This window comes from Notolepis coatsorum, assembly GCF_963971535.1.
Source record: "Notolepis coatsorum genome assembly, chromosome: 7".
NCBI lineage: Eukaryota > Metazoa > Chordata > Actinopteri > Aulopiformes > Paralepididae > Notolepis > Notolepis coatsorum.
In genome coordinates this window covers 39,141,341-39,169,042 of record NC_140171.1, presented here as the reverse complement: position 1 = coordinate 39,169,042, position 27,702 = coordinate 39,141,341, and the positions used below count along the sequence as shown (strand labels likewise).

The 27,702-nt window shown below is 45.8% G+C and overlaps 1 protein-coding gene across 1 annotated transcript in view; it reads left to right on the top strand.

The window, feature by feature from the left end:
* wfs1a (Wolfram syndrome 1a (wolframin)) overlaps nucleotides 1–27,702 on the top strand; it is a gene marked incomplete at both ends in the record, with an annotated part of 63,585 nt that overhangs the window by 29,825 nt on the left and 6,058 nt on the right. Inside the window, 5 exons of the mRNA XM_084318260.1 lie at nucleotides 513–652; nucleotides 961–1,089; nucleotides 18,062–18,307; nucleotides 18,848–19,126; nucleotides 24,398–24,561. Coding sequence (XP_084174386.1) covers nucleotides 513–652; nucleotides 961–1,089; nucleotides 18,062–18,307; nucleotides 18,848–19,126; nucleotides 24,398–24,561 — 958 coding nt within the window. The remainder of the gene's footprint in view (nucleotides 1–512; nucleotides 653–960; nucleotides 1,090–18,061; nucleotides 18,308–18,847; nucleotides 19,127–24,397; nucleotides 24,562–27,702) is intronic.

Genomic DNA, 27,702 nt, shown 5'->3' with positions numbered 1-27,702 from the left:
TGTGTGTGTTAGGACTGCAACAACTAATCGACTAATTGACTAAATCGATTATGAAAATAGTTGTCAAGTTAGATCTATGTTATGCTGCACCTCCATATTGAAGACATTTCATGTGAAGCAAAGCCTGTTTTATGTTTTTAATATTTATTATTATTTAAACCATTTAGCTCGTTTCAAACTGAAGACCTAAACATTAAAGAAAACGATATATCTTGCACTTATAGCATACACGTTTGTTTATTGTTTTATAACCATCAATTTGCAACTTGTTTGAAAGAGCATTGCACAAGACGAGGAATAACATTTGGGTTGTTTCTTTTGCATAACATTTAGCTTTCTTTCTTTTTATCCAATTAATCGTTTCAATAATTGATAGATTAATCGACTATAGCAGTTAGTTGTGCGTGGCTGTATGTGTGGTTGTTGGTGTTCTACAAACCGACAGACAGACATTTAGAATGACACAATGACTGAGAGCTGTACTGTATAGCCTCCCTGCTGTGTCCTCTCAGCCAGCCAGATGGTGGATCTGGAGGACTTTGTGGAGATCACTAAGAAGTATGCCCAGGGCATCGTGCCCCCGGCCACCAAGGACCGCAGCCAGGACAGTCCTCTGCCACAGAAGCCTGAACCACGATACAATGAGAAGACGGTAAAAGCCCATATATAAGCAAGATGCTAAAATAATCTTGTGCTTGGAACATGCTTTATCTATAGTAAGAAATGCTGTATCATGGTGTGTGTGTGTGTGTGTGTGTGTGTGTGTGTGTGTGTGTGTGTGTGTGTGTGTGTGTGTGTGTGTGTGTGTGTGTGTGTGTGTGTGTGTGTGTGTGTGTGTGTGTGTGTGTGCGCGTGTGTGTGTGTGTGTGTGTGTGTGTGTGTGTGTGTGCATGTGTGTGTGTGTGTGGGTGTGTGTGTGCATGTGTGTGTGCATGTGTGCGTGTGTGTGTGTTGGAGCAGAGGACTGAGCTGCCGGGTGGCAGGAAAGCCCAGAAAACCTCTTGGGCCCTGGGGGGAAGCGGGATGATGCTGCACAGTAAACACAGCGGAGCCATGAAAAGAGCCATGGACATGAAATCACACTTAATGGTATGACTTCATATTCTTACCTTTTCAATGATGATCTGTAGAGTCCTTTCTCACCACAATCCATCCTGTTCCTCATACTAGCTCTGGATAGTTAGCCATAAACCAATGCAAAGTAAATGGGGTCAAGCTTCTGTCTGTACGAGCTGACTCAGCATCAGATACATGTACTCCACAGTACACACAGAGTAGATTTCAGTGAGTCGCAGGGAAGCTTAAGCAGATTTGGACTCACCAGTATACCAATAAAATCTTTCTCTCACCAACCAATTAAATAGTCCACTTCTGGTGTTAGCCTGCCTTGTTTCTATGCTAATGACAGGGGGGAGACAATGTTGCCCCAGTTCTGCTTCATACTAGCTCCGCTCAGCGTCATATTGCATATATCTCGCATCAGCGTATATACACTGAATAAATTTCAAAATGTACCTTTATATGCCAGCATTCATCTGGCCACACCCCCATCCGCTTACCTACATAAGCAGGGATGGTGCCACACACTCATCTCCTTCTCAAATGTCATCACAAGCAACGTGTTGCTCATATGCCCACTTGACGTGGAGAAAAATATTTACTCTGAGGAAAGGAAGAACGAGGAGATACGTTGACATCATATCTTTATTTTCTCTCTCACTATATTCGAGAAAATACGGCGATATTGTCTTCGTACTGGAGTGTCTGGAAGATGGTGATCATTCTAAAAATCCTCCACCGGTTTTCGTATTGGGAGCACGCCGCTGCATGCATCCCAACTGCAGTTCCTTGCTGTGGCTGGTTGCGGTAAAACCTTTCAGCGGCAGCTGGATTGTAGGACGCGCCGCTGTTGTGAGGAGCGGTGGGTTCCAGGTTGGTGAGTAATGTTTTTGCTGGTGTAGCAGGTATATAAAATATACTAATGTTGTATTCCACAAAGATCCCTCCCTAACGTTTTATTTTAATTGTTTATCATTATTTTTACTCTAATAGTCTCTTATTTTGAAGCCGTCGTCACTTCCTGCCGAAGTGACGTTTTTCCCCTTGCACTTCCCCTCTCGCGCCAGACTATCTGGAATGCTGACAGGGGTAAGACGTGCTTTCAGTGTCTGTAAATATATCAGGTCTAAAAGAACGCACTATTGTAAATAAGTTGCCGGGCAATGAACCGGAGTTGTATATAGTGGTAACTGTGTTAATGTGGACAACTTTGCACTTTTTGTAATGTGGTTTAGCTGTGTTGGCGAACTATTGTACGACACATGCTGACTGAGTTTGTGGTTATGGTCTGAGCAATGTGTGTTAGGCCTCGTTTCTCACAGCGTGACATTTCTCCCCCACTGTAGCATTATGCAAGTTATTGACGCCATCTGCTGGCCAAGTGTTGACATGTACCTGTGGGATGTTTCAACAGGTAATTGGAGATGTCTTATTATGTAATTTGTATTATTTCATTGTGTATTTTATTATTATTGTGATATTTCAATGTATCATTCAAAGAGACTATCTGGAATGCTGACAGGGCATTATGCAAGTTATTGACGCCATCTGCTGGCCAAGTGTTGACATGTACCTGTGGGATGTTTCAACAGGGGAAATAAAACACTGAATTGCCACAACTGAGTCTTCACTTCCACTACACGACGACGACACAGAGGGTGGCCTTTAGACCAGTTACAGTGGTGCCGATGACCAGGACAACACAAGAACCAACGCCAGATTGGTCGCCGGGAAGAGTCGTCGAAGTGATTTTTTTTCTTCTCTTTAATTTCTGATTTCTGGTTTCTTGAAAAATATAGTGACCTAATTATATATTTTTCTTTTCCTCTTTTGTGGTGGAATAACCAATTGAAAAATATAGTGACCTTGTTATATATTTTTCTTCTCCTCTTTTGTGGTGGAATACCAATTGAAAAATATAGTGACCTAATAATATATTTTTCTTTTCCTCTTTTGTGGTGGAATAACCAATTGAAAAATATAGTGACCTAATAATATATTTTTCTTCTCCTCTTTCGTGGTGGAATAACCAATTGAAAAATATAGTGACCTTGTTATATATTTTTCTTCTCCTCTCTCGTAGTGGAATAGCCAAGAAAAATATTATAATCAAATATTTCTCCACTATTTTGGCATAGTATTGGTAATGGCCAAGGTAAACATAGTGTGATCCGCAGTATATATTTAATTTTTTTTCTCCTTCTTTGTTGATAGCCCATTTTAGAAAATAAAATAGAATGGATCACGATAATGTAGAGGTGGGGGCCGTTTCAGAGAGCGGGTCTGTTGTAGAGGGGGGAGCCATTGAGGAGAGGGTGGTTCATGGCCCTAGTGATTTTGCGTCCGGGAGGGGGGCACAGCTGTTGGCTCGATTTAACTCACTGGGCTGGCAGGGTGGTGAAGGGAGGTCACGAGCGCCCAGTCAGACCCAGCAGGTTAGTGCCCCGGGCAATGAAGGTTCCCCAGTCTTCACCTGAACCCATCTACCGAGCCACACACCCTTTGCCCACAGGCCTACCTTTTCACCTACGGCCATCCCCGATAGGAACGACCCAGCATTGAGTGACCTGATATCACACATCGCCCAGCAGGTGGGACAGTCAATATCGGCTCAGATGAGGGGAGAGAGCCGGGCGAATGAAGGCAGTCAAGAGCGGGTTCAATACCCGGGTGGGAGCCAACCACGCGTCGACTCCACACTCAACCTGACTGGTGTAAAGCTGGTCATGCAGTCGGATGTGAGGGAGCCTCCAGTGTACAGAGGAGATGGGTCTGACAAGCTCTCAGTGCATGAGTGGGAGGAGCTCATGGACACCTACCTGAGGAAGAGAGGTATAGGAGTGGACGAGCAGCATCAGGAGATGTTGTCCAGACTGATGGGCAGAGCCAGAGACATTGTAAAGATAACGCTCCGTAGCAACCCGTTACTAAAGCCTCAAGAGAACCCGAGGGTTGTGACTGACATACTGAAACAACATTTCGGTGGCGTGTCATGCTCAAGTATGCCTCTTGCGGATTTCTATAACACTGTGCCTGTGCCGGGGGAGGACCCTGTCGAGTATTGGATCCGACTTAACAAGGCTGTTGATGCAGCAGAGGAGGGCCTGAGCAGGCATGGGCGACATATTGATGACCCCCGTCGAGAGGTGACCATGATGTTCGTAAAGTATTGCCCTGATCCTTCCCTTGCTGCAATCTTGCGGTTCAAAGCGCCAGAGAAGTGGACAGCTGGTGAAATACAGGAGCATGTTGACCGTCATCAGATCAGCATGAGAGGACAGCGGGACGCCAGAACAAACCGTGCAGGTCTGGGGAGACCTTTAACAGTTCATGTCCAGACACCTGTGTTCGAGGGGTTGTCTACGCCTAACCTTCCAGAGTCGCCCCCTGTCCAGGTGGGAGCGAGTGTCACGTCTGCTCCTCAGATAGATGGGAACTGTCTGATGACTTTGATTGGCCTGCTTGACCGGACACTCTCTCAGAACAGTCAAGCGATGGCGCAGAATAGCCAAGTAATGGCTCAGAACATTCTGCCGATCCCTCAGAGCTACCAGCCGATGGCTCAGAACATTCTGCCGATCCCTCAGAGCTACCAGCCGATGGCTCAGAACATTCTGCCGGTCCCTAAGAGCTACCAGCCGATGGCTCAGAACAACCAGCCAATGTATGGACGACAACAGTTTGACTGCAAGATATGCAGATCGGCGGAGCACTCCACTGTGGCACACTGCATGCGGGAGCACCTGTGTTTGGGTTGCTTTAAACCTGGCCATATCCACAGAGACTGTCGCAGTTCCCCTCCCAGACAGAGAGGCCAGGGCGCGCGCTCACCCAGAGAGCAGCAGTCTTTAAACTGACTAACCCGCATTGGAGGAGGGAACGTGTGGGTGAGGACAGTCAGACCCTCAGTGCTGAAAGTGAACATGAACAGTGTTATGTGAAAGAGTGCAGTGCAGCACCGGCTGGTGTGAAGATCATAGCACAGAACACGCAAAGAGTTGAGCCGTATGATGAGCTGTTCTATGCTCCAGTCAACGTGAATAATATGTTTCAGATGCAAGGGATGCTCGACTCAGGCTCCATGGCCTGTACTTTCAGTGAAGATGCAGAGGGAAGGATGTTGAAAGGAAAAGTATTGCAAGAACAAAGACTGATGACTGAGGACGTGGTTTTAGTGGGGTGTGGAGGAAAACTCACTAAACCGAAGTGTGTGTACAAAGTTGAACTGAAAGTATATGGAGTGAGCTGCATCGTACCAGTCCTTGTAGTGCCGGGCCAGAGGGATGATCTCATCATCGGCACGAATGTGATCAAGTTCCTCATGCACAAGTTGAAGGACAGTGACGATTACTGGCGGCTCATCTCCGTCTGCAGTCCATCCTCATCCCCAGGGTGTGAACAGTTCTTGGACCTCATGGCGAATACGTCCCGATGGAGGGGTGAGAAGGTACCGGATAAGATCGGCACGGTCAAGCTCAAGCAGTCAATCACTCTTCTGGCGATGCAAGAACACCTCGTCTGGGGTAAGCTACCCAAGAATACCGTCATGTCGCCGGGAAGCACCGTGATAGTGGAGCCGACTTCATCAAGGTCCATGCCACGTAATATTATGGTTGGTCGGGTCGTGACACCTCTGTGGGGTGATGGGTGGGTCCCCATGAAGGTCACCAACCTGTCTGACAGACCTGTTACGCTGAAGAGGAACTGTAAGCTGGCAGATGTGTCTCCCTGCTTGGCTGTGGAGGATTTGGAGCTACTCCAAGGCTGTAGTCGGATCGACAGCGCTCCCGCGACTGAGCACCATACGACATCCAGCCCCTCTGACTTCGAGCAGAGGCTACGTGATGTTGGTCTTGACAGACTCGATATCCAACCCTGTCATACCAGCAACGCAGGAAAGGAGAAGTTGGTCCAGCTGCTCGAGTCTTACACCGACATCTTCTCCAAGCATGAGATGGACTGTGGTGAGGCAAAGGGCTTCGTCCACCGCATTCGACTGACCGATGATCGTCCATTCCGCCTTCCTTACCGGAGAGTACCCCCTGCTCACTACCAGAAACTACGACAGGTCTTGACAGACATGGAGCAGCAAGGGATAATCCGAAAATCAGTGAGTGATTATGCTTCACCGCTGGTGATGGTATGGAAAAAGGACGGTAATCTGAGGATCTGCACCGATTTCCGATGGTTGAATGCAAGAACACTGAAAGACGCCCATCCTCTTCCACATCAGTCGGACTGTCTGGCCGCCTTGGGGGGGAACACCTTCTTCAGCACGATGGACTTGACGTCCGGCTTCTACAACGTTCCCATGGCTGAAGAGGATAAGAGATACACGGCGTTCACTACACCGATAGGCCTGCATGAGTATAATAGAATGCCGCAGGGATTGTGCAATAGTCCTGCCTCATTTATGCGCATGATGCTGAGTATATTCGGGGACATGAACTTCAGCAGCCTGTTATGCTATCTGGATGACCTACTGGTCTTCGGATCGACGGAGGAGGAGGCGTTACAAAGACTAGAGGTCGTCTTCCAGCCACTGCGAGACCACAACCTCAAGTTGAGCCCGAAAAAATTTCATCTGATGAGGTCGTCTGTCAAGTTTCTGGGCCATATCATAGATGGTAACGGAGTGGCTGTGGATCCTGCGAAGGTGGAGGTCATATCCAGCATGTCTAGCACAGATCTGATTTAAGAGGACGGGTGCACGCCCTCAGTACGGAGGATAAAGTCCTATCTGGGAATGGTCTTCTTCTATCAGCACTTCATCCCTAATTGCTCTTCCATCGCCAAACCGCTGTTCGCCCTGACTGGGGGACAGAAGAGGAAAGGAAGGACGAAGGTGAAGGTGAAGGCAGGAACGTTCAGGAGACTGGGACCCGATGACTGGACTTCAGAGTGTGACGTCGCCTTCGTCAGTCTAAGAGAGAGTCTGCTGGACTGCGTGGTTCTGGCGCATCCTGATTTCTCACGCCCCTTGATTCTGTCGACCGATGCTTCATTGGACGGGCTCGGGGCGGTGTTGTCACAAGTACCAGCTGGTGAAAGTAAAGCGCGCCCCATAGCTTTCGCAAGCAAGACCCTGAGCAGTTCTCAGAAGAATTACCCAGCCCATCGACTCGAGTTCTTGGCACTGAAGTGGAGTGTGTGTGACAAGTTCAGCCATTGGCTGAAGGGCAACTCCTTCACTGTATGGACGGACAATAATCCACTCACCTATATAATGACAAAGCCTAAGCTCGACGCTTGTGAACAACGGTGGGTCGCGAAGCTCGCTCCTTACACGTTCAGCCTGAAGCACATCGCAGGAGTCAAGAATGTGGTGGCTGATGCTCTCAGTCGGGATCCGTTTGCCAAGACGGTTGGGCGCCGGCTGGTCACTGAGTCCTACAGCAATCTGCTCGCCGAAGCGGGTGAGGTTGGAGTGAACGGAGTTCAAGATGCCTTCCGTTTGAGGGTCCAGTGTCAACGGGCGGAGAGGTCAGAGAGCATCGCGGTGATGCAGTCCCAGTGTTCGCCGCCCCTGTGTAACAGCGCTGTGAAGGCGGTCCTTGATTCTCATGACCATTGGAATGTAGCTGCAGAGTCCAGGGCGACAGAGTTGGTCCAGACCGTTCAACATCTTGCTCCGCCGGGACAGGATTCGCTGCCTGCCTTTTCCCTGACAGAGCTTCAGAGGAGCCAAGAGAGTGACCCTGACATCTCAAAGGTCACGTCTTTTCTGACTCGACAGAGGAGGCCATCGAGGCGAGAGAGAGACGGTCTGGGCGCGAGTGCTCTGGTGCTGATCAGACAATGGGAGAGACTGAAGGTCACTGACGGAGTGCTCTATAGAGTCACCAAAGATCCATTGAGCAAGCAGAGGAGGCTTCAGTTCGTCTTACCCCGGAGTCTAGTGGACAAGGCCTTGCGGGGCGTGCATGACCTGGCCGGACATCAAGGGCAGGCAAGGACGATCTACCTGACAAGACAACGCTTCTTTTGGCCGAGGATGGAGCGCCAAGTCAAGGACTATGTGAAGTGCTGCCAGAGATGCATTTTGGCCAAGACACCAGATCCAGCTGCCAGGGCTCAACTAGAGAGTATAAGGACCTCCGCTCCCATGGAACTAGTGTGTTTGGACTTCTGGAGTGCAGAGGATAACAATCAGCGTTCAGTAGATGTCCTTGTCCTGACGGATCATTTCACGAAGTTGGCACATGCCTTTCCCTGCTCGAATCAACAAGCGAAGCAAGTCGCGAGGAAGTTGTGGGATCACGTGTTCTGTGTGTATGGATTTGCGAAGCGCATACATACGGATCAAGGAGCCAACTTCGAGAGCGAGCTCATTGCGGAACTGCTTAGACTGTCGGGAGTCTCCAAGTCACACACTACCGCCTACCATCCCATGGGGAACGGAGGGACCGAGAGGTTTAACAGAACCCTGGGAGGCATGATCCGCTCGCTGCCGCTGAGGGAGAAGGCCAGGTGGCCTCAGCAAATACAGACTCTGACATTTGCATACAATGCGACGGTGCATGAGACGACTGGGTATGCACCTTTCCACCTAATGTTTGGGCGGGTTCCGAGGCTCCCTGTTGATGTGATGTTCGGACAGGTTTTGCATGACCCAGTGGTTGTTGACTACAGCAGTTACGCGACAACGCTTAAGTCCCACCTCCATGAAGCAGCAGACGTTGCTCGGAGACATGCTGTCAAGGAGCAAGACAAGCAAGCCAGGGGTTATAACCGTAAAGTCAAGGGGATCTGCTTGAACGTGGGAGACAGGGTGCTCCTCGCAAAAAAAGGTGAGAGGGGGAAGAAGAAACTTGCGGACAAGTGGGAACCAACAGTCTATACTGTTATGGACAGCAACCCACAGACTCATGTCTACAAGTTGGAAGATGACAAGGGGAGGACGAGAGTGGTGCATCGCAACCTGATTTTGGATATCAGCTTCCTACCCATAGAGACTGCTGATGGGAACGCGCCGGGGACTGGAGACAGTCTTGGAGGATCAGAGGATGGGTCTCAGATGGGCCTCATCAACTCTCTGGAGGAAGAGAGAGGATCAGAGGATGGGCCTCAGATGGGCCTCATCAACTCTCTGGAGGAAGAGAGAGGATCAGAGGATGGGCCTCAGATGGGCCTCATCAACTCTCTGGAGGGAGAGAGAGGATCAGAGGACGGGTCTCAGATGGGTCTCGTCAACTCTCTGGAGGGAGAGAGGGGTTCAGAGGATAGGACGGAGGCATGGGTGTTGAGTGGGGCTGAAGAGGCTACCAGTCATGGCTCCTGTGACATAGCTGATGTGGACGAAGATCAGTCTGATATAGAGACAGTGTCGGTGGTTGATGCAAGTAGTGCCCAGTCCTCCAGACCAGTGTCTACGGTTGACACATCAGACACAGTGCCAAGGGCCCCGACCGTTGTTCCGGTAGTCATTCCGGCCATTGTAGAGCGGGACCGAGACTGCCGTGCACCTACACTGAGGGGCACAGAGGGTGTAGTCAGGACACGGGCTGGCAGGGTGGTTAGAAGAGTCAACCGTTTGATAGAGACGATGGTTCAGAAGCCGTTCGGTTGGTAGGAGTTCCCAGTCTCTTCTAACTCTGTCCTAGGCTTTCTGTGCTATCTCTTTCAGTTTTTTTTGTTTCATTGATTTTTATTTTTTTTTGTCTTGCACTGTGACACTGTAGGTGGCGTATTTACCACATGTGCTCACAGATGAGGTATGGGATTCGAGTAGGCCGGGTGGTTTGGTGTACAAGGCACAGAGTGATTCTAGGAGAAACATAGGACCGATCATCTTTTTGTTTTCTCTGAACCTGTGTGACAGGTGACTTATAGTTGATTTTGGAGATGTGTATCTTCAGGTAAACCCGTGCCGGTTCTGACGTAGTGTTGGAGGTCCCAGTTAAGTGTGTCCTGTGGTTCGGGATTTTAGCGGAATTCAGGGGGGGAGTATGTAGCAGGTATATAAAATATACTAATGTTGTATTCCACAAAGATCCCTCCCTAACGTTTTATTTTAATTGTTTATTATTATTTTTACTCTAATAGTCTCTTATTTTGAAGCCGTCGTCACTTCCTGCCGAAGTGACGTTTTTCCCCTTGCACTTCCCCTCTCGCGCCAGACTATCTGGAATGCTGACAGGGGTAAGACGTGCTTTCAGTGTCTGTAAATATATCAGGTCTAAAAGAACGCACTATTGTAAATAAGTTGCCGGGCAATGAACCGGAGTTGTATATAGTGGTAACTGTGTTAATGTGGACAATTTTGCACTTTTTGTAATGTGGTTTAGCTGTGTTGGCGAACTATTGTACGATACATGCTGACTGAGTTTGTGGTTATGGTCTGAGCAATGTGTGTTAGGCCTCGTTTCTCACAGCGTGACATTTCTCCCCCACTGTAGCATTATGCAAGTTATTGACGCCATCTGCTGGCCAAGTGTTGACATGTACCTGTGGGATGTTTCAACAGGTAATTGGAGATGTCTTATTATGTAATTTGTATTATTTCATTGTGTATTTTATTATTATTGTGATATTTCAATGTATCATTCAAAGAGACTATCTGGAATGCTGACAGGGCATTATGCAAGTTATTGACGCCATCTGCTGGCCAAGTGTTGACATGTACCTGTGGAATGTTTCAACAGGGGAAATAAAACACTGAATTGCCACAACTGAGTCTTCACTTCCACTACACGACGACGACACAGAGGGTGGCCTTTAGACCAGTTACACTGGCGTGCTCCACTTGTCTGTTAGTGCTTTGGGGGCTAGCTGACAATGTTTATGAAAACCGGCCCCAGACTAGGGTCCTTTGTTCAGCCTCTTAGGCGACGGAAGACCTTGGTCTGAAGCCCATTATAGTTAACTAGTGGGCCACGACCAATAACACTGGTGATCCCTGTGTTTTCTGGACGAGTGGATGTTTCTCTGTCACCGTGAGGCCCCTTCTTTCATATACAAATGAGAGTATTCCCTCACGAGGAAATATGGGCATGGATGTTCGTTAGCGGAAGATCTGTGTTCAAGTCAGCTACAGGCCAGTTGGGTATTGTGCTGGCTCCGTCGGGTGTTGGTAAAATCACCGTTGTAAAACTGTGTTAACATCTTGTTTCTCTTCTCTCTTAAACAGTGAGGAGGGTTTCAGAACGGCGGCCTGTCTGAGTGATTGTTATATCATTGTGTACAAGTTCAGGTGATAGCTGCTTAGCTTACGTGCTAGTGGTGGCCTACTGTTAGCCAGTCAGCTGTTAGCTGCGGCGCTAGCCTGTTGTGATCACTAGGCTAGGAAACGTTAGCTTGCGTGCTGGTTGTGGCCTACCTAGGCTAGGCTAGGAAACGTTAGCTTGCTGCTATCGGCCGAGTGCGGCCGTTAGCTTAATGCTACAATGTTGAACGTGCTTTGATTATGACATGTTTTAAACACTCTTGACTACGACGTCATCTTTGACAGAGGATGTTCGTCGAACCTGCCCTGAGCCAGGACGGCGAGGACTGCGTCAACAAGGGGGACCGTAGCGGCGGGATGGAGCGGCGACGCTGCCCAGGTCGACAACACAGAACGGCTGTGTTTACTACGGTGCCTTGTTAGAGACTGCAGTTTCGCTTGATCTGCGCTCAAGGTAGGCAAGGTCTGACCAGACCTTGAGCACTTCTTCTTGCTTTCCCTTCTAAATGTTTTGTAAATAACGATGTTTTCCAAAACGAGTGTTGCTGCACTACATTTAGGATACGATGCGAGTTATGTGTGAATTGTCTTGTCACTGGTATTAGCTTCTCCATGCAAATAGGGTTGTTTATTACAGATGTGAAAATGATCTGGTTTGTTGTGTTGAGAAATGTGTGTTCTTGTACCGTGCACTCTCAACTAAGGGGGTTGAACTAACCTATAAAGCTATGCTTAGTGACATATGAGTAAAGAATGATTCTTCTCTCAGCCTGTAATGTCAATGAACAGTGTGTTCACATATTGACAGGTTTACCTGTTTAACTGGCCGTATTAAGGGTAAAGTAGGAGGGTTGTGTTTCCCCCCGGTTCCCTGGGGACTTCTTAATCCTCCTCTCAGACATATTGTTACACTATTTTGTGTCACTGTGTGGTAGGGATACGATGTAACCCTTAGCTTGATTGCTGAGGTTGTGCTAAAACTGCTTGAGAAACTTTATTTTCCTAAAAGAAAAGATTGTTTGGTCGCTTTTCGTGTGTGCTTAGCAAGGCCTGTGGCCGATACTAATCGAGAATTATGTATTCTCTCATTATGAAAAACGGCGTTCCTCTGTAGAGTGTTTTTGCCATTTTTTGTAGGTGATAATGGGTTGTGTGTGTCGTGTGACCTACAACTGGGTTGGGCTGGCCACAGAAGCACATGTGTACGTTTGGTACCGGGGCTCTTGGAGGGCCCTCTCTATTCTGTGTTTTTTCCTTAGTAAAAATCAGATAGCAGGTTAGCGCATGCGCTGTGTGAAGCTGTTAGACGCTTCATGGAGTTGACTATGACTGCGTCATATTCTTTTTTGTCATTACATCGTATCATGGGTGTGGGGTCGTAAAGGGGTGAACTGGTAACCTTTTCTCCCCCTTTTTTCTGTTGGTCAGGGGTAAACCCACCTGTCCTTCAAGGTTCCTGTCACGTTGCGGTTCGGCACATTACAGGGGGGGGGGGGGGGGGGGGGGGGGGAGTTTCCTGGTCCCACGCCCTGGAATATTGGGCGTGTGCACCACAGAAATTCCCCCGCCATAGAGTACGTCACTGTGCGCGTCTCTGTTGGTAGGACTTCCGTGTGCTGTTCAGGTCCATATGATGGATCTGTTTCAGGGGGTGGTCAGGGCTCCTCCTCACGAAGCTCCTATTCGGGCCTTCTGTGAGTTGGGATTCTCCTTCCATGTGAGGGAGCCTCCTCAGAGTACAGAGCCTCCTCCTCAGATTGTCAAGGTGAGTGTAACTTCAAGAAGGAGTCCTACTCTATTTATTGGGGCTGGTTCTCCATTATTTTCGCTCCTCTCTCACGCATGGCGAAGAGGGGCCTGTTGGGGTGGTCTTTGACCTCCTCTGGTGACCCTGTGCTTCCCGTATCGCCGGGCCCCGTCCGAAGTAATGTTTCGTCGACCCATAGGCCTGGGTTAACCCTTTTTTGAAAACTGAAACACTTGTACTGCGGTATAGCCGGTGTATACCCGCAGGTGTGTTTTGGAGTTTTTTCTTGAGGGGTTATAGGAACAACCACCAACAAGGTGGTTGATTCCCTGGTGTCTGATAGTGGCTTTGGTAAATCAGATCACGCATCCATTTTTCTTTCACCAAAGTACAAACAGAGAATTAAAAGTACTCCCGTAGTCTCGCGAGAGGTGCAGAAATGGGATTTGACGTCAGAAGAGACGATCCGGTCAGTGTTTCACTACACAGACTGGAATGTGTTCCGCGACACAGATAACATTAATGTCTACACAGAGACAGTGCTGGACTATGTTTGTACTAGGGTGAAAGAAACAATCCCCACTACCAAAATGAAAGTTTACCCAAATCAAAAACCCTGGGTAGACAAATCCGTCCGTGAAGCTCTGAGAGAGCGCACCAAAGCATACAATGACGGCCTAGTGGCAGGCAACATGAATGACCACAAGGTGGCGCGACACAACGTAAGGAGGACAGTGTCAGAGGCCAAACGGCGCTACAGGGATAAAATTGAACTCCAGTTTGAACAAGCTGACTCTAGAGCTATGTGGCAGGGGCTCAAAACGATGACAGACTACAAAGGCGCCTCCCTCAAACTGAACAGTGACATCTCCTTAGCAAATGACCTCAATACCTTCTATGCGAGGTTTGATGCTGGTAATAACAACACCAGCTCACAAGCCTCGGCAATGGGGGGGGGGGGGTCGGCTGCTGATGGAGGCGCAGTGTTCAGGGTAACAGAGCATGAGGTGAGGCGGACCTTTAAAAAAGTGAATATCAGGAAGGCAGCAGGTCCGGACGGCATCCCCGGCCGCGTCCTAAAAGTCTGTGCCGACCAACTGGCCCCAGTATTCACTGACATATTTAACCTGTCCTTAGAACAGGCTGTCATCCCCACCTGCCTGAAGAAGTCCACTATTATCCCTGTACCCAAAAAATCCAAGCCTGCTTGCCTCAACGACTACCGCCCTGTAGCTCTCACCTCCATAGCCATGAAGTGCTTTGAGAAGCTAGTAAAGGGCTACATCTGCTCCTCCCTCCCCATCAACATGGACCCCCTGCAATTTGCATACCGCCCCAACAGGTCCACGGAGGACGCCATATCCCATGTGCTGCACACAGCAGCATCACACCTGGACAAGAGGCAGGGGAACTATGTGAGAATGCTATTCATCGACTACAGCTCGGCATTCAATACCATAGTTCCCTCCATACTCATAGCCAAGCTCAGGGACCTGGGCTTGGGCTATGACCTCTGCCAGTGGGTCTTGGACTTCCTGACTGGCAGACCCCAGGTGGTGAGAGCAGGCAACTGCACCTCCTCATCCATCACCCTCAACATAGGGGCCCCCCAGGGCTGTGTTCTGAGTCCCCTCCTCTACTCCCTGTACACACACGACTGTGTGGCTCAGCGGAGTAGCAATACAATCGTCAAATTTGCTGACGACACAGTGGTGGTGGGCCTGATCTCTGCCAACGACGAGAGGGCCTACCTGGAAGAGGTCAAGGTCCTGGCGGGATGGTGCCAGGAAAACAGCCTCTCCCTGAACGTCAGCAAAACAAAGGAGATGATTGTGGACTTCAGGAGGTCGGGGGTCAAGGACTACAGCCCCCTCAGCATCGACGGGGCACCGGTTGAGAGAGTCAACAGCTTTAAGTACCTCGGAGCCTACATATCCGAGGACTTGACATGGACCACACACATTAACAGTGTGGTGAAGAAGGCACGACAACGCCTCTACTTCCTCAGGCGCCTAAGGAAGTTCCAAGTCAGCCAGAAGATCCTTAAGAACTTCTACTCATGTACAATAGAGAGCATCTTGACCGGCAACATCACCTCCTGGTTTGGGAATAGCACTGCACAAGACCGAAGCAGACTACAAAGAGTGACACGTTCAGCCGAACGCACAATTGGAGGGGGGCTCCCCACCCTCCAGAACATTTACTACAAGCGTTGCAAGGGCAAGGCTAAGAGAATCATTAAAGACTCCAGTCACCCGAACAACTGCCTCTTTGAACTGCTGCGGTCAGGCAAGCAATACCGGAGTCTCAAGGCGAGCACAGAAAGACTCAGAAGTAGCTTCTATCCCCAGGCCATCAGGCTGCTAAACGAACAATGAATGAACACTACACAACAACAACCACCAAACGCACATAGCACACACATCCACACGCACACACTCACTTTAAACAAACACACTGTAGCACCCACTCCACACACTTTATAGCACACACCCACTTTAAACAAACACACTGTAGCACCCACTCCCCACACTTTATATTTATGGATGAAGGATTGCACTACAACTCGTACACCTTACTGTAAATTGTACCTAAAATTGTACCTCATCCCATTTCTGCTTTGCACTAGATAGTACTGTACATTAGTACACTGCATAGTATTGTGTATTGTATATTATATGGTAACTCAGAACATTGTACATATGTCTATACCGAACACTGTGACCTCATTTTCTTCTTCTAAATTCATGCTATATTATGTTATTATGTTATTTGATACTATCTTGTCTAGCACAGTCTCTGGAGCGTAACAGTAAGAAGCATTTTGTATGAAAGTATTCTGTACTTCTGTATGACAACTATTAAAGAACTTGAACTTGAACTTGGTGTGTTGGAGCAGTGTCAACTCCCGGGTTACCCGGTTGAGGGTGCCCCTGCACGTTCATGACGTCTGCCAATCGTGTCAGCCTTCTCTGCCTCAACCCCTCTGGGTGGTTTTTTTTTAAATGGAGGCTTGGTCATGCAACAACGCCAGCATACGCCCCTTCCGCCGGGGCGGCTGTGTTCGGCTGTCCCCTCTGGCGCCTGTCTCGTCCGCAGTCTCCAGGCTCGGGTTAACAGCCTGTTGCCTGGTTTTTCCCCAGTGCGCTGCCTGCTTCCGTTGGTTAACCTTTTTTGTGTGCTTACGGCCATGCTGACTGCCTGTTCTGCAGGGTCAGTGTGCCAGGCGGTGGACTATTGGGGGGACAGGGCCCGCTCGGCTGAGGGGCCTTTGTCCGAATACGCTGGCGATGTGGGGGGCGGGGTCACTAAGTGCCCACCTGGTGGGGTCTTGATGCTGGCATCATGGACTTCTCCGGGCCCCCGTTCCAGGGGGTCCAGTCCCTTTGGTGGGTCTGGGTCTTCCTTCGCGCTCCGCTGCTACGGCCTTGCCACGGGGTTGGGTTTGCCCTTGACCCCGTGATTCTGGGGGCAGTAACGAGGTTGTTCCCTCCGTTCGTTCCCGGGTGGCATGCGGGTTGTGCGTGTGTGTAGTCGTGGGGTCAAGCCACGGTCTGCTCAACATGTGCGTTGAGTTGCTTGAGTGCCTCTTCGCAGGGTCGGGTCCGTCGCCCTCCCGTGATCCCCCAATAGGGGGGGTGCCCTCCATTAGGGGGGGTCGGGGGGGCTCGGTCCTCCCTGATCTGATGGTTGTGGGGGGCCTCAGCGGGGTACATTTGTCGAGCTTCTAGCTCCCGCTCAGCTCCTGCTATGCAATATGACGCTGAGCGGAGCTAGTATGAAGCAGAACGTTAGGTTATGTATATAACCAAGTTCTGTTAATACTAGTGACGCACAGCGTCTAGACGCCGCTGCGGCCCTTGATTTTTCATTGTGGTGAAATTTGTTGGGAAGGAGATGAGTGTGTGGCACCATCCCTGCTTATGTAGGTAAGCGGATGGGGGTGTGGCCAGATGAATGCTGGCATAATTTTATAAAGGTACATTTTGAAATGTATTCAGTGTATATACGCTGATGCGAGATATATGCAATATGACGCTGAGCGTCACTAGTATTAACAGAACTTGGTTATATACATAACCTAACGTTAGGAGGAATTAGAGTAACTCACTACTCAACTACACAAATGGTATTTTTGGGTTAACTTTGTTTTTCCACTTTTGGAATTATAAACAGAGCTAAAAGAGAGGCTTACATTGGAAGTGCTCTGTTTAAATCCCAGCCATCACAAATAACAATGTTCTTGGTGGCAATACATTTCAGTAATCAAAAATCATATAGGTCCAAAATCTTTTAATCGTTTAACCTTCTCTTTAAAACAATATTTAACTACGCCTAATGCGTGAATATTAAAGGCAACCAACTTGTGTTCGGCTTTTCTCTGATTGGCCGCGCCCCCCCGCCCCCACGCGCAGGCAAGCGGCAGTCGTCCCACGTCCCAAATGAAATCCAAGGAGCAAGCGAAAAGCTGAACACAAGTTGGTTGCGTTTAATATTCACGCATCCCTCCCTAATGGATTGTTCCTTACCTTTCACACGTAAGATATACTGTAAATACAGGTTAGAATATAATTTATACTGTATTTTGTTTTTAGGGATGATCAATGGTACAAAAATCATGGTACAAAAATGTGATAATATGTATTGTGGAGCGGAAAAACATATCAGCTCCATTTTATTCTAGTAATCACACATTAGATGACCTGCCGATCACTTTTAGAAGCTCTCTGTCTTCCCATTACACCATTTGTACAGCAGAGGGTGCAATCCCTTTGTTGAATGCAATACATTTACTTTATGTAATGTTAACATGTTAACTCCTATTGTGATTGTATCAATCGTGCACAAAAAAGAGAGAGGAGAAGAGGGAGAGAGAGAGAGAGAGTGAGGGAGGGAGGGAGATAGAGAGAGAGCAGGGGAGAGAAAGAGAGATAGATGGAGAGAGAGGTAGAGAGAGAGATAGAGAGCATGGGAGAGATAAAGAGATCGTAAGCAACAACCCCCCCCCCCCCCCCCCCCCATCCCTATTTGTTTTAGTTACCTATATCATTTCAAGAACATTTGTATTTATATGAGTCTGTCACTTTCAGGTGCTGCAGTACCCTATCCATGCCATCCTTGGTTTGAAGGAGCATCTGGTTGATTGGGCGTCACGGGCTGGCGTCCAGTGGCTGAGCACGGTCATCCCCACGCACCACGTCAACGCCCTCATCTTCTTCTTCATCATCAGCAACCTGACCATCGACCTGTTTGCTTTTGCCATCCCTCTGCTGGTGTTCTACCTCTCCTTCATCTCCATGGTCATCTGCACACTGCGTGTCTTCCAGAGCAGCAAGGTACACTTTTAGAAAGGACCAAGTCCATAATCCAAAAGTCAACAAATGGGAAAATGAAAAGAAAAAAGAAATAGGAATGGTGAAATGTTTTCATTCTATTGTTGACTGAAGCACTAAAACTGAACAGGAAAAGAGTTTTTAATTATTTATTTGCTATATTTTGCAGCTGTAAAATGTTTGCATTGGTGATGTTTGTAAACAAAGAATTACTGATTTCCACGATATTGTAAACCAAATGTGTTTTTGCGTAATTTCCAACCAAATCAAATTGTGCAACAGAACAATGGTTTACATTTGAATGGAAATCGTTTTTTAGTTCTTTTACTCTTTATTACCCTCACTGAGGGTTTGAATGATATATTTACATTACAAAGGTCACGCACTTTGAAACCATCCTTCATGATGATGATTTGAAAAATAATTTAGAATGTTCTTTTCATCACTCAGGGTTTGCCATTGTTAAATATGTATCTTCACAATCTATTTGTTCTTGTTGTGTCTTCTGTGCATGCACCTTTCCCCTCTCCCTGTGGTGGCAAGGCCTGGGAGAAATTTAGCGCCTTTACAGCCTTGCTGACACGCTTTGAACCGGGGCTGGACGTGGAGCAGGCAGAGACCAACTTTGGCTGGAACAACCTGGAGCCCTACCTCTATTTCATCCTCTCTGTCTTCTTCGTCATCTTCTCCTTCCCTGTGTCCGACAAGGGATGGATCCCCTGCTCTGAGCTCTCCACCGTGGCCATGTTCTTCACAGCCGTCAGCTACATGAGTCTGAGTCCCACGGCCACCACCTACGCACGAAAAGCACTGTTCATAGAGGTCAGACAATTTGATTTGATTTGATCTTTATTTATCTCAAACATTTCAACCATAAAACAAATTTGTAATAACAAGAAATAACAAAAACGAAATATATATCTTCCTAAACATGGAAGCAATAATCAGCATAGCTCAAGACAATGGTTTTGTTCGAGAAGGGATAGAATGAAGCAAAGTTTATCTGGTCTTGCCCCTTCCTTACTGGAGCATATTAGGGTTCTTAGTCTATAAGAATGACACCCGGAGGGAGGCGTCTATATTAATTTAAAGGCAGCCGATGAGTGCTTCCGCATTGGCGTTTTGCGCTCTGATTGGCCGAGCGAGCGCATGCGCATGAGCCGCGACGCGCTCCTCTAGCCAGGAATCGAAACTGGAGTATGTTGTTTCTTTACATATATGTTGGATTAGAGAATTGGTTTGTCATGACAATCCAATAAAAAATCGCGATTTACCCGGTGGCTACAACAACACACATCATTGTTTACAATGAACGGTGGGGCTAATCGACACGGACGCGTTAAACTAACCTAAAGTTAGTTGTTCACCAACAATCTACAGACACAAACAAACACAGAACCGGACTGTTATATTAAATTAATTGATTGCTGTTTAACGCATCCGATTATTCCCATCATGTCACTGCCATTGGCTCCGCGCCGCGCTCTCTCACCGGCCGTATTAACCCCACGGACGCGCGCTCGTCCTCGGCATCGCCATCGGTCAACCACCGCCGCCGCCACCTAAGTGGGAGCACCGCACGCCCCAGCCCAGCCCCACCGTTCATTGTAGTTTCAAGTTCAAGTTTCTTTAATAGTTGTCATACAGAAGTACAGAATACTTTCATACAAAATGCTTCTTACTGTTACGCTCCAGAGACTGTGCTAGACAAGATAGTATCAAATAACATAGTATAGCATGTAATTTAGAAGTAGAAAATGAGGTCACAGTGTTCAGTATAGACATATGTACAATGTTCGATGCAGAATAGACGTAACTGAGTTACCATATAATATACAATACTATGCAGTGTACTAATGTACAGTACTATATAGTGCAAAGCAGAAATGGGATGAGGTACAATTTAGGTACAATTTACAGTAAGGTGTACGAGTTGTAGTGCAATCCTTCATCAATAAATATAAAGTGTGGGGAGTGGGTGCTACAGTGTGTTTGTTTAAAGTGAGTGTGTGCTATAAAGTGTGTGGAGTGGGTGCTACAGTGTGTTTGTTTAAAGTGAGTGTGTGCGTGTGGATGTGTGTGCTATGTGCGTTTGATGGTTGTTGTTGTGTAGTGTTCATTGTTCGTTTAGCAGCCTGATGGCCTGGGGATAGAAGCTTCTTCTGAGTCTTTCTGTGCTCGCCTTGAGACTCCGGTATCGCTTGCCTGACCGCAGCAGTTCAAAGAGGCAGTTGTTCGGGTGACTGGAGTCTTTAATGATTCTCTTAGCCTTGCCCCTGCAACGCTTGTTGTAAATGTTCTGGAGGGTGGGGAGCCCCCCTCCAATTGTGCGTTCGGCTGAACGTGTCACTCTTTGTAGTCTGCTTCGGTCTTGTGCAGTGCTATTCCCAAACCAGGAGGTGATGTTGCCAGTCAGGATGCTCTCTATTGTACATGAGTAGAAGTTCTTAAGGATCTTCTGACTGACTTGGAACTTCCTTAGGCGCCTGAGGAAGTAGAGGCGTTGTCGTGCCTTCTTCACAACACTGTCAATGTGTGTGGTCCATGTCAAGTCCTCGGATATGTAGGCTCCGAGGTACTTAAAGCTGTTGACTCTCTCAACCGGTGCCTTGTCGATGCTGAGGGGGCTGTAGTCCTTGACCCCCGACCTCCTGAAGTCCACAATCATCTCCTTTGTTTTGCTGACGTTCAGGGAGAGGCTGTTTTCCTGGCACCATCCCGCCAGGACCTTGACCTCTTCCAGGTAGGCCCTCTCGTCGTTGGCAGAGATCAGGCCCACCACCACTGTGTCGTCAGCAAATTTGATGATTGTATTGCTACTCCGCTGAGCCAATGATGCCAATTGCCGCTGAGCCAATGATGCATGTAGTTACTGTGTGTTGTTGTAGCCACCAGGTAAATCGCAATTTTTTATTGGATTGTCATGACAAACCAATTCTCTAATCCAACATATATGTAAAGAAACAACATACTCCAGTTAACGGTATATTTTTTTTAATGATTCGTTACGGCGTAATCAATACTTAATTGCGTTCAAGACCTCCATTTTTGGGGGTATTCATCAGAAAACTCGGATCCGGGATTCAGCTCCCATCAGTGGGGCAAGAACTGTGGATTTTCAGCCTCGCTCTCTGGAGCTTAAACGGAGTTTCGATTCCTGGCTAGAGGAGCGCGTCTCAGAGCGCAAAACGCCAATGCGGAAGCACTCTTCGGCTGCCTTTAATATAGACGCCACCCGGAGACACGAAGCTTGTTTATAACTCAGGTTTACTTATTCAAGTGTGGTCGCAATACAGGGCATGACAATAGTGGCCAGTAGAGGGTGCTGACACTCTAGCTATAGGCTATGTAATATCCAATACATTACACTTACAATATCATATTATTATTAGTGCTGTCAGGCGATTAAACAAATGTATCTAATTAATTACAGGATTTGTAATTCATTAATCTAATTAATCGCATTTTTATCGCATAACCATTTTATGCCTGATATTCTATATTCTATAATCATATTTCAAATTGCATGTGTCCGGATGGCAGAATTCAGTACTGTATCTACAAAACCTTCTGTTTAATCATCTTCCATCTATTAATTAGCTTAGATTTTTCAGGTCTGGTCAATTTGAGCATGGTGTTATTCACAGTCAAAGATAAAAAAAAAAGAATTTATTGATATTCTCATTTGGTTCATTACAATTTACTCAAGCCTAGTAACAGACTTTACAGTATTTCTGACACTGGGAATACATTCCCTGCGATCCATAGATGTCCCTAGAATCCGATACCAAGAACATGCAAATGGACCATATTAAAAAAAAGTCTGTAAATGTGTATTCTACGTGCTTATGGAATGAATGAGATAAAAAAATATATATTATTAAAACAATAAAAAAAATAAAAAAAAATCATAACGCGATAATTTGCTGTGTAATTAATTAATCTAATTAACGTGATAAACTGACAGCCCTAATTATTATGTAATAAGTTATCTATCAATATCAAAAAAGAATATACCTATCCACTACAGCAAAAGATAAATAAAATAATTACAAAAATTGGAGGTGTCAATGTGGACACATGATGTGAATGACACTAAAGGCCTTCAATTTCAGACGAACAGATGACAACTCTACCTCCTGAGCCACTGCCGCCCCTATAGATTTGGGTTTCTAAACATTTTCAGTCAAGGACCCAAGTTGAGTATATTTTGTCTCGCCCCGAGACCAAGACTCATAGACTTCTCACTTCTTCTTAAGTTTCAAGTTCAAGTTTGTTTATAATTTGTCACATATAAAATACTTTACGGTGAAATGCTTGCTTCTGTATGAGCCCCTGAGAGTGTGCTTCATACAGTTTAAAAATAAGTAAAAAAGTAAGTAAAAGAGGAATATACAATATACAATACAATATACAATCTAAAGTACAACCTAAGTACAATGAGTAAAAAAAAAAAAATTAAAATGCAGACAATGAGGTATACAACTTTAAGGTAAGGTGCAAATGCAAATGAGGTATGAATGTAGTGCAAATATCTTTAATAGATAGATAAATATAATGTAGTGTTAAAGTGTCTAAAGTGAGTGTCAAGATGAGTGTTTGTTTAAAGTGAGTGTGTGCATGTGGATGTGTGTTCTCTCGTAATGTTTCTGCCTAAATAAGGCAGGGTGACTCCTTCGGCGTAGGAACATTAAAGGGTTATTAGCTTTGTCTGTTGCTTCACACTGTCTCTCTGCCTTGAACGAGGTCTTCTAATATAAATGTCTCTCTATCTGATAAGGCAGGAGATTTTGAATGTCAAAGCAACAGTTTATATAAAGGAGAAATCGCCTAAACTAGCTTAACATTGCAGCCCAGGTCACCAGCCTCAGTTCCCGTAGCGGGGGCATAATTACATCGATCCATCGAGTGTTAAGGTGGCTCTTAAAATTAGGCTAGTTAGCAAAACATATCATCCTCCAGTGAAACGTCACTTTACCCCCTGCTTCTAATACTGTACTTGTTTTGAATGCTGACGAAACAAAACTCATGTTGTTTCCAAATGCAAAGACAAAGCCACTGAACCATCTTACTATAACCTGAGCTCTGAGGTTGAGTCTGTATCTCAATATAAATATCTAGGAATCATAATTGATGATTCTCTCTTTTTGAAGCCTCACATTCAGTGCTGGACTATGGTGCTGGACTATGATGTTATTTACATGCATGCATCTTCGCAATGTCTACATGCACTGGATTATCTGGATACAGTCTTCCATGGAGCACTGAGGTTTTATTACACATTTTAAAGCCCTTACTCACCATTGCTCTTTGTATGGTCGGGTTGGATGGTCTGCCTTGTTCACCCGTAGACGTACTGTAACCACTGACATGTCTATTGTCTTCACTCCCAGGACTTATTCCTATACTATATCTGTCCATAAAGCCTGTACTGAATTTTAAGTTGCTGCTCCCTCTGCTTGGAATCAGTTGCAAAATTATCTGAATCTTCGGGATGGTCTTACTGGATGCATTTAAAATAATTCTTAATGACTTGGAGGCACATCTGGCTGCACATGTTTTGATATATATTGCCCCTGTATGAACCCTGATGTTGATGACTTTTGAGGAATATTAATGGACATTTTAGATATTTTGTGATTCTGATTGTTATATGTCTGCAACCCTGTTAATTGTGCTGCTGCCTGTCTTGGTCAGGACACTCTTGCTAATTCGATTTTTAATCAAGTATTTTTCCTGGTTAAATAAACGTTGAATAAAAATAATTATAATAAATAAAATGCAGTATAAAGAACAAAAGTACTAGTAAATGGGAAAGGAAAACACTTACATTTTCTCAATATTTTTCTAAATAACGACGACACTTGACTCTTGTGGGGGAACTGGGGACCCAACGGAAACAGGACTATGGCCCATTTTTTGCTTGAACCATTATCTAAGAAACACTATTTCTTAAATATATTTTAAAAACCTATCCTCACAAATAATCAATAGCAATCAATACACTTCCCATGTAATATGATACATTTCACTGAACTTTGTATTTTTTAAGTGCGTTTTCAAAGGAAATGTGCATTTTCTATGTCCTTCCAGGTAGCGTCATCTCTGTGTGCCCTGACCAGGTTCCTGCCAGACAAGATGGCTTGGCCACGTTTACTGGGGAGCACCTTCGCCACTCTGCCGCTAGGGGAGTCAGTGGAGCTGAAGCTCAGTCTTCCCTGTCTGCTCTACGTATACCTCTTTTACCTGTTCTTCAGGTGAGTTGAGCTTTGTTCCCATGTGGCTCTAAATCCATACTTACAGATGCAGCCATTCGTTTTCCCTTTTGCTACGGTGGTCTAACGGCATGGGAATTCATTAGGAAACAGGGTTGCTGTTCTGTTTTATGCCGCCAGGAGGCGCAAAGTCGACGGGCGGCTGTCTGTTGACTTCACTGTGTGCCTTTGTGTTGATAACAGGCAAGCCACTGTCAACGTTGGCATTGTGCGAGACTCAGTGGCGTTGCGTGGGTAAAATAATAGGGGATGCCAAAAAAATTGTTATTACAAAAAAAAAGGTTATTCATATATTTTTTTTTTTTTCTTTTTACTTATACCAAGCAGTCACCATGTACAGTATGGCTCGGCGGCCACTGCCAGTCAAACCAAGCAGTCACCATGTACAGTATGGCTCGGCGGCCACTGCCAGTCAAACCAAGCAGTCACCATGTACAGTATGGCTCGGCGGCGTTACTACTATGAACAAAACAAAGCCAAGAGAACAGTTTTGACTCTTCAAATAAAGTGACTATATTTATTTTTCCAAATAAATATTATTTGAGTCAATCACAAAATTCACAATCCGTCAATGTCATTAACAATGTGTTTCCCTGAACAATGAGTGAACTAAAAACCAACAGGTATTGTGCTTTGTCAGCAGATAAAACATTTGACGCTATAGGAGAGGAGACTGTTGTGGTCTTGGTCCATGAAACAACTATTACTTGGCATTTATAAGACAGCACGCCTCAAAAAGAATTAAATAAACCAAACAAACATCACAGGTACATGTCCAAATTAACCTGGCTACTATGGAGGAATAAGTGACTGCGTATTCGAGCCCCTGGCCCCAAATGTACAGTCTCCTCACCACCGGATGTATATTTCTCTCCCACCCACCCACCCCCTCCTAATGTACAGTCCCCTCCCCATCAAATCATATGTATATACTCTATCAGGATCTATGAGTAACAGTACTGTATATTTGGATACCGCATATGTCACAAATGTATCAGTACTAAATACCTATATGTCCCAATGTCATAAATGTCATGTATATTGTGTATGTCATAAATGTCAATATGAATTGAAAATGGGGGACCCTGATGTAAACAAGACAAACGTCTTTCTCTGGTCTGCATCCCCTTAACAATTGTGTGTATTGAGCTGTACTGTATTGTACCCATTCTGCAATCTGTTAATAAAGTTTTCAATCAATCAATCAATCACGTTAGTTAGCATCCAAGCTAGCCATAACGTTAGTAACTTAGCATCCAACCCATGATGGGTTGCAGTAATAAACCATGACCATTCTCCTGATGAATTGAAAATGGGGGACCCTGATGTAAACAAGACGAAAGTCTTTCTCTGGTCTGCATCCCCTTAACAATTGTGTGTATTGAGCTGTACTGTATTGTACCCATTCTGCAATCTGTTAATAAAGTTTTCAATCAATCAATCAATCACGTTAGTTAGCATCCAAGCTAGCCATAACGTTAGTAACTTAGCATCCAAGCTAGAAACTGCTTCTTACCTGGCCAATAAACTGGTCCTCCTTGCTCTTCCTGGACAGATAGATAATATCCACAGTGGTGTGCTGTGCTGGTCCTCAATAAATGTCCCGCCGGCAAAAAATAAGTGTCTAATAAAGTGCTAAATGTTTGATAATAGAATAGAGGATTCGAACATGCCTGCTGTTAATAAAATGTTCAATCAATCAATCAATCCCGCGAGGGGACGTTCAGACCTATGGTTCAGACGTTGTCACGTGACTCACGTTAGATGCCAGTAATCCCAGTATGTGGATTCTAGAGTACTTTTTCTGCCAGAGGGACCAGTGTTATCATGTGGAAAGTTCTTTAGTAAACTCAAATCCTATTGGCTAATAATTGGTTTTGGATGCATCACGTGGTGGAAGCTAGGGAAAGACACCCCCCTCCTCCCCTCCTGCCTGAGCTGCAGTGACTGACTGAGCACAGTGACTGCCAGCCTGCCTCAGTGAGTCTGACAGTGTAGAGTGAGAAAATTCAAAAAAAAAAAAAAACACAGAGATGAAAAATAATGATTTTTGATTATGATTGTAAACTATATAAAAAAAAAAAAAAAACTTCATATTTCATATTCATATTTTAATGGGAAGCCTGGCTTCCCTTGGCTTCCAGGAGGATTCGCCACTAGACTGACTATTACTGAGCGAGAGAGAGAGAGAGACTTGTTTATTGAGAATTGAAAATATGCCGGTAAAGTTGCTAAGCTAGCGAACATATTTGCATTCCTTATTCAATTCAGTAATGTTATGTTTTCAAAGAAGAGGAAATTCACATTCAACGCACAGAACAAAATGTGATGCCATTGTAACAAACGTGTTGGCACCCTGGGTTAACGATGAGGTGAAGAGATATCATGTTGAACTTGTTGTTGTAAGTTAGAACTGTCCTAGTTGTCTCTCGATATTACAGAGAGAGAGGCTTGTTTATTCAAGTTAGCTATAATACAGTATATTATTATGGCCACCAGACATATTATCTCCGTGAAATTGCATTTCTCCATCGCTGTTTTCTTTTTATTTGAAAGAAATTACCACTTCCGCCTCTGTAGCTCACTTTCAGTCACTTTTAGTACTCAGCTATGAATGAAAATACGCCGGTATAGTTGCTAAGCTAGTGAACATATTTGCATTCCTTATTCAATTCAGTAACGTTATGTTTTCAAAGAAGAGGAAATGCACATTCAACGCACAGAACAAAATGTGATGCCATTGTAACAAACATGTTGGCACCCTGGGTTAACGATGAGGTGAAGAGATATAATGTTGAACTTGTTGTAAGTTAGAACTGTCCTAGTTCTCTCTCGCTATTACAGAGAGAGAGAGGCTTGTTTATTCAAGTTAGCTATAATACAGTATATATTATGGCCACCAGACATATTCTCTCTGTGAAATTGCATTTCTCTGTCGCTGTTTTCTTTTAATTTGAAAATAATTGCCACTTCCGCCTCTGTAGCTCACTTTTAGTCACTTTTAGTACTCAGCTATGAATGAAAATACGCCGGTATAGTTGCTAAGCTAGCGAACATATTTGCATTTCTTATTCAATTCAGTAACGTTATGTTTTCAAAGAAGAGGAAATACACAACAAAATG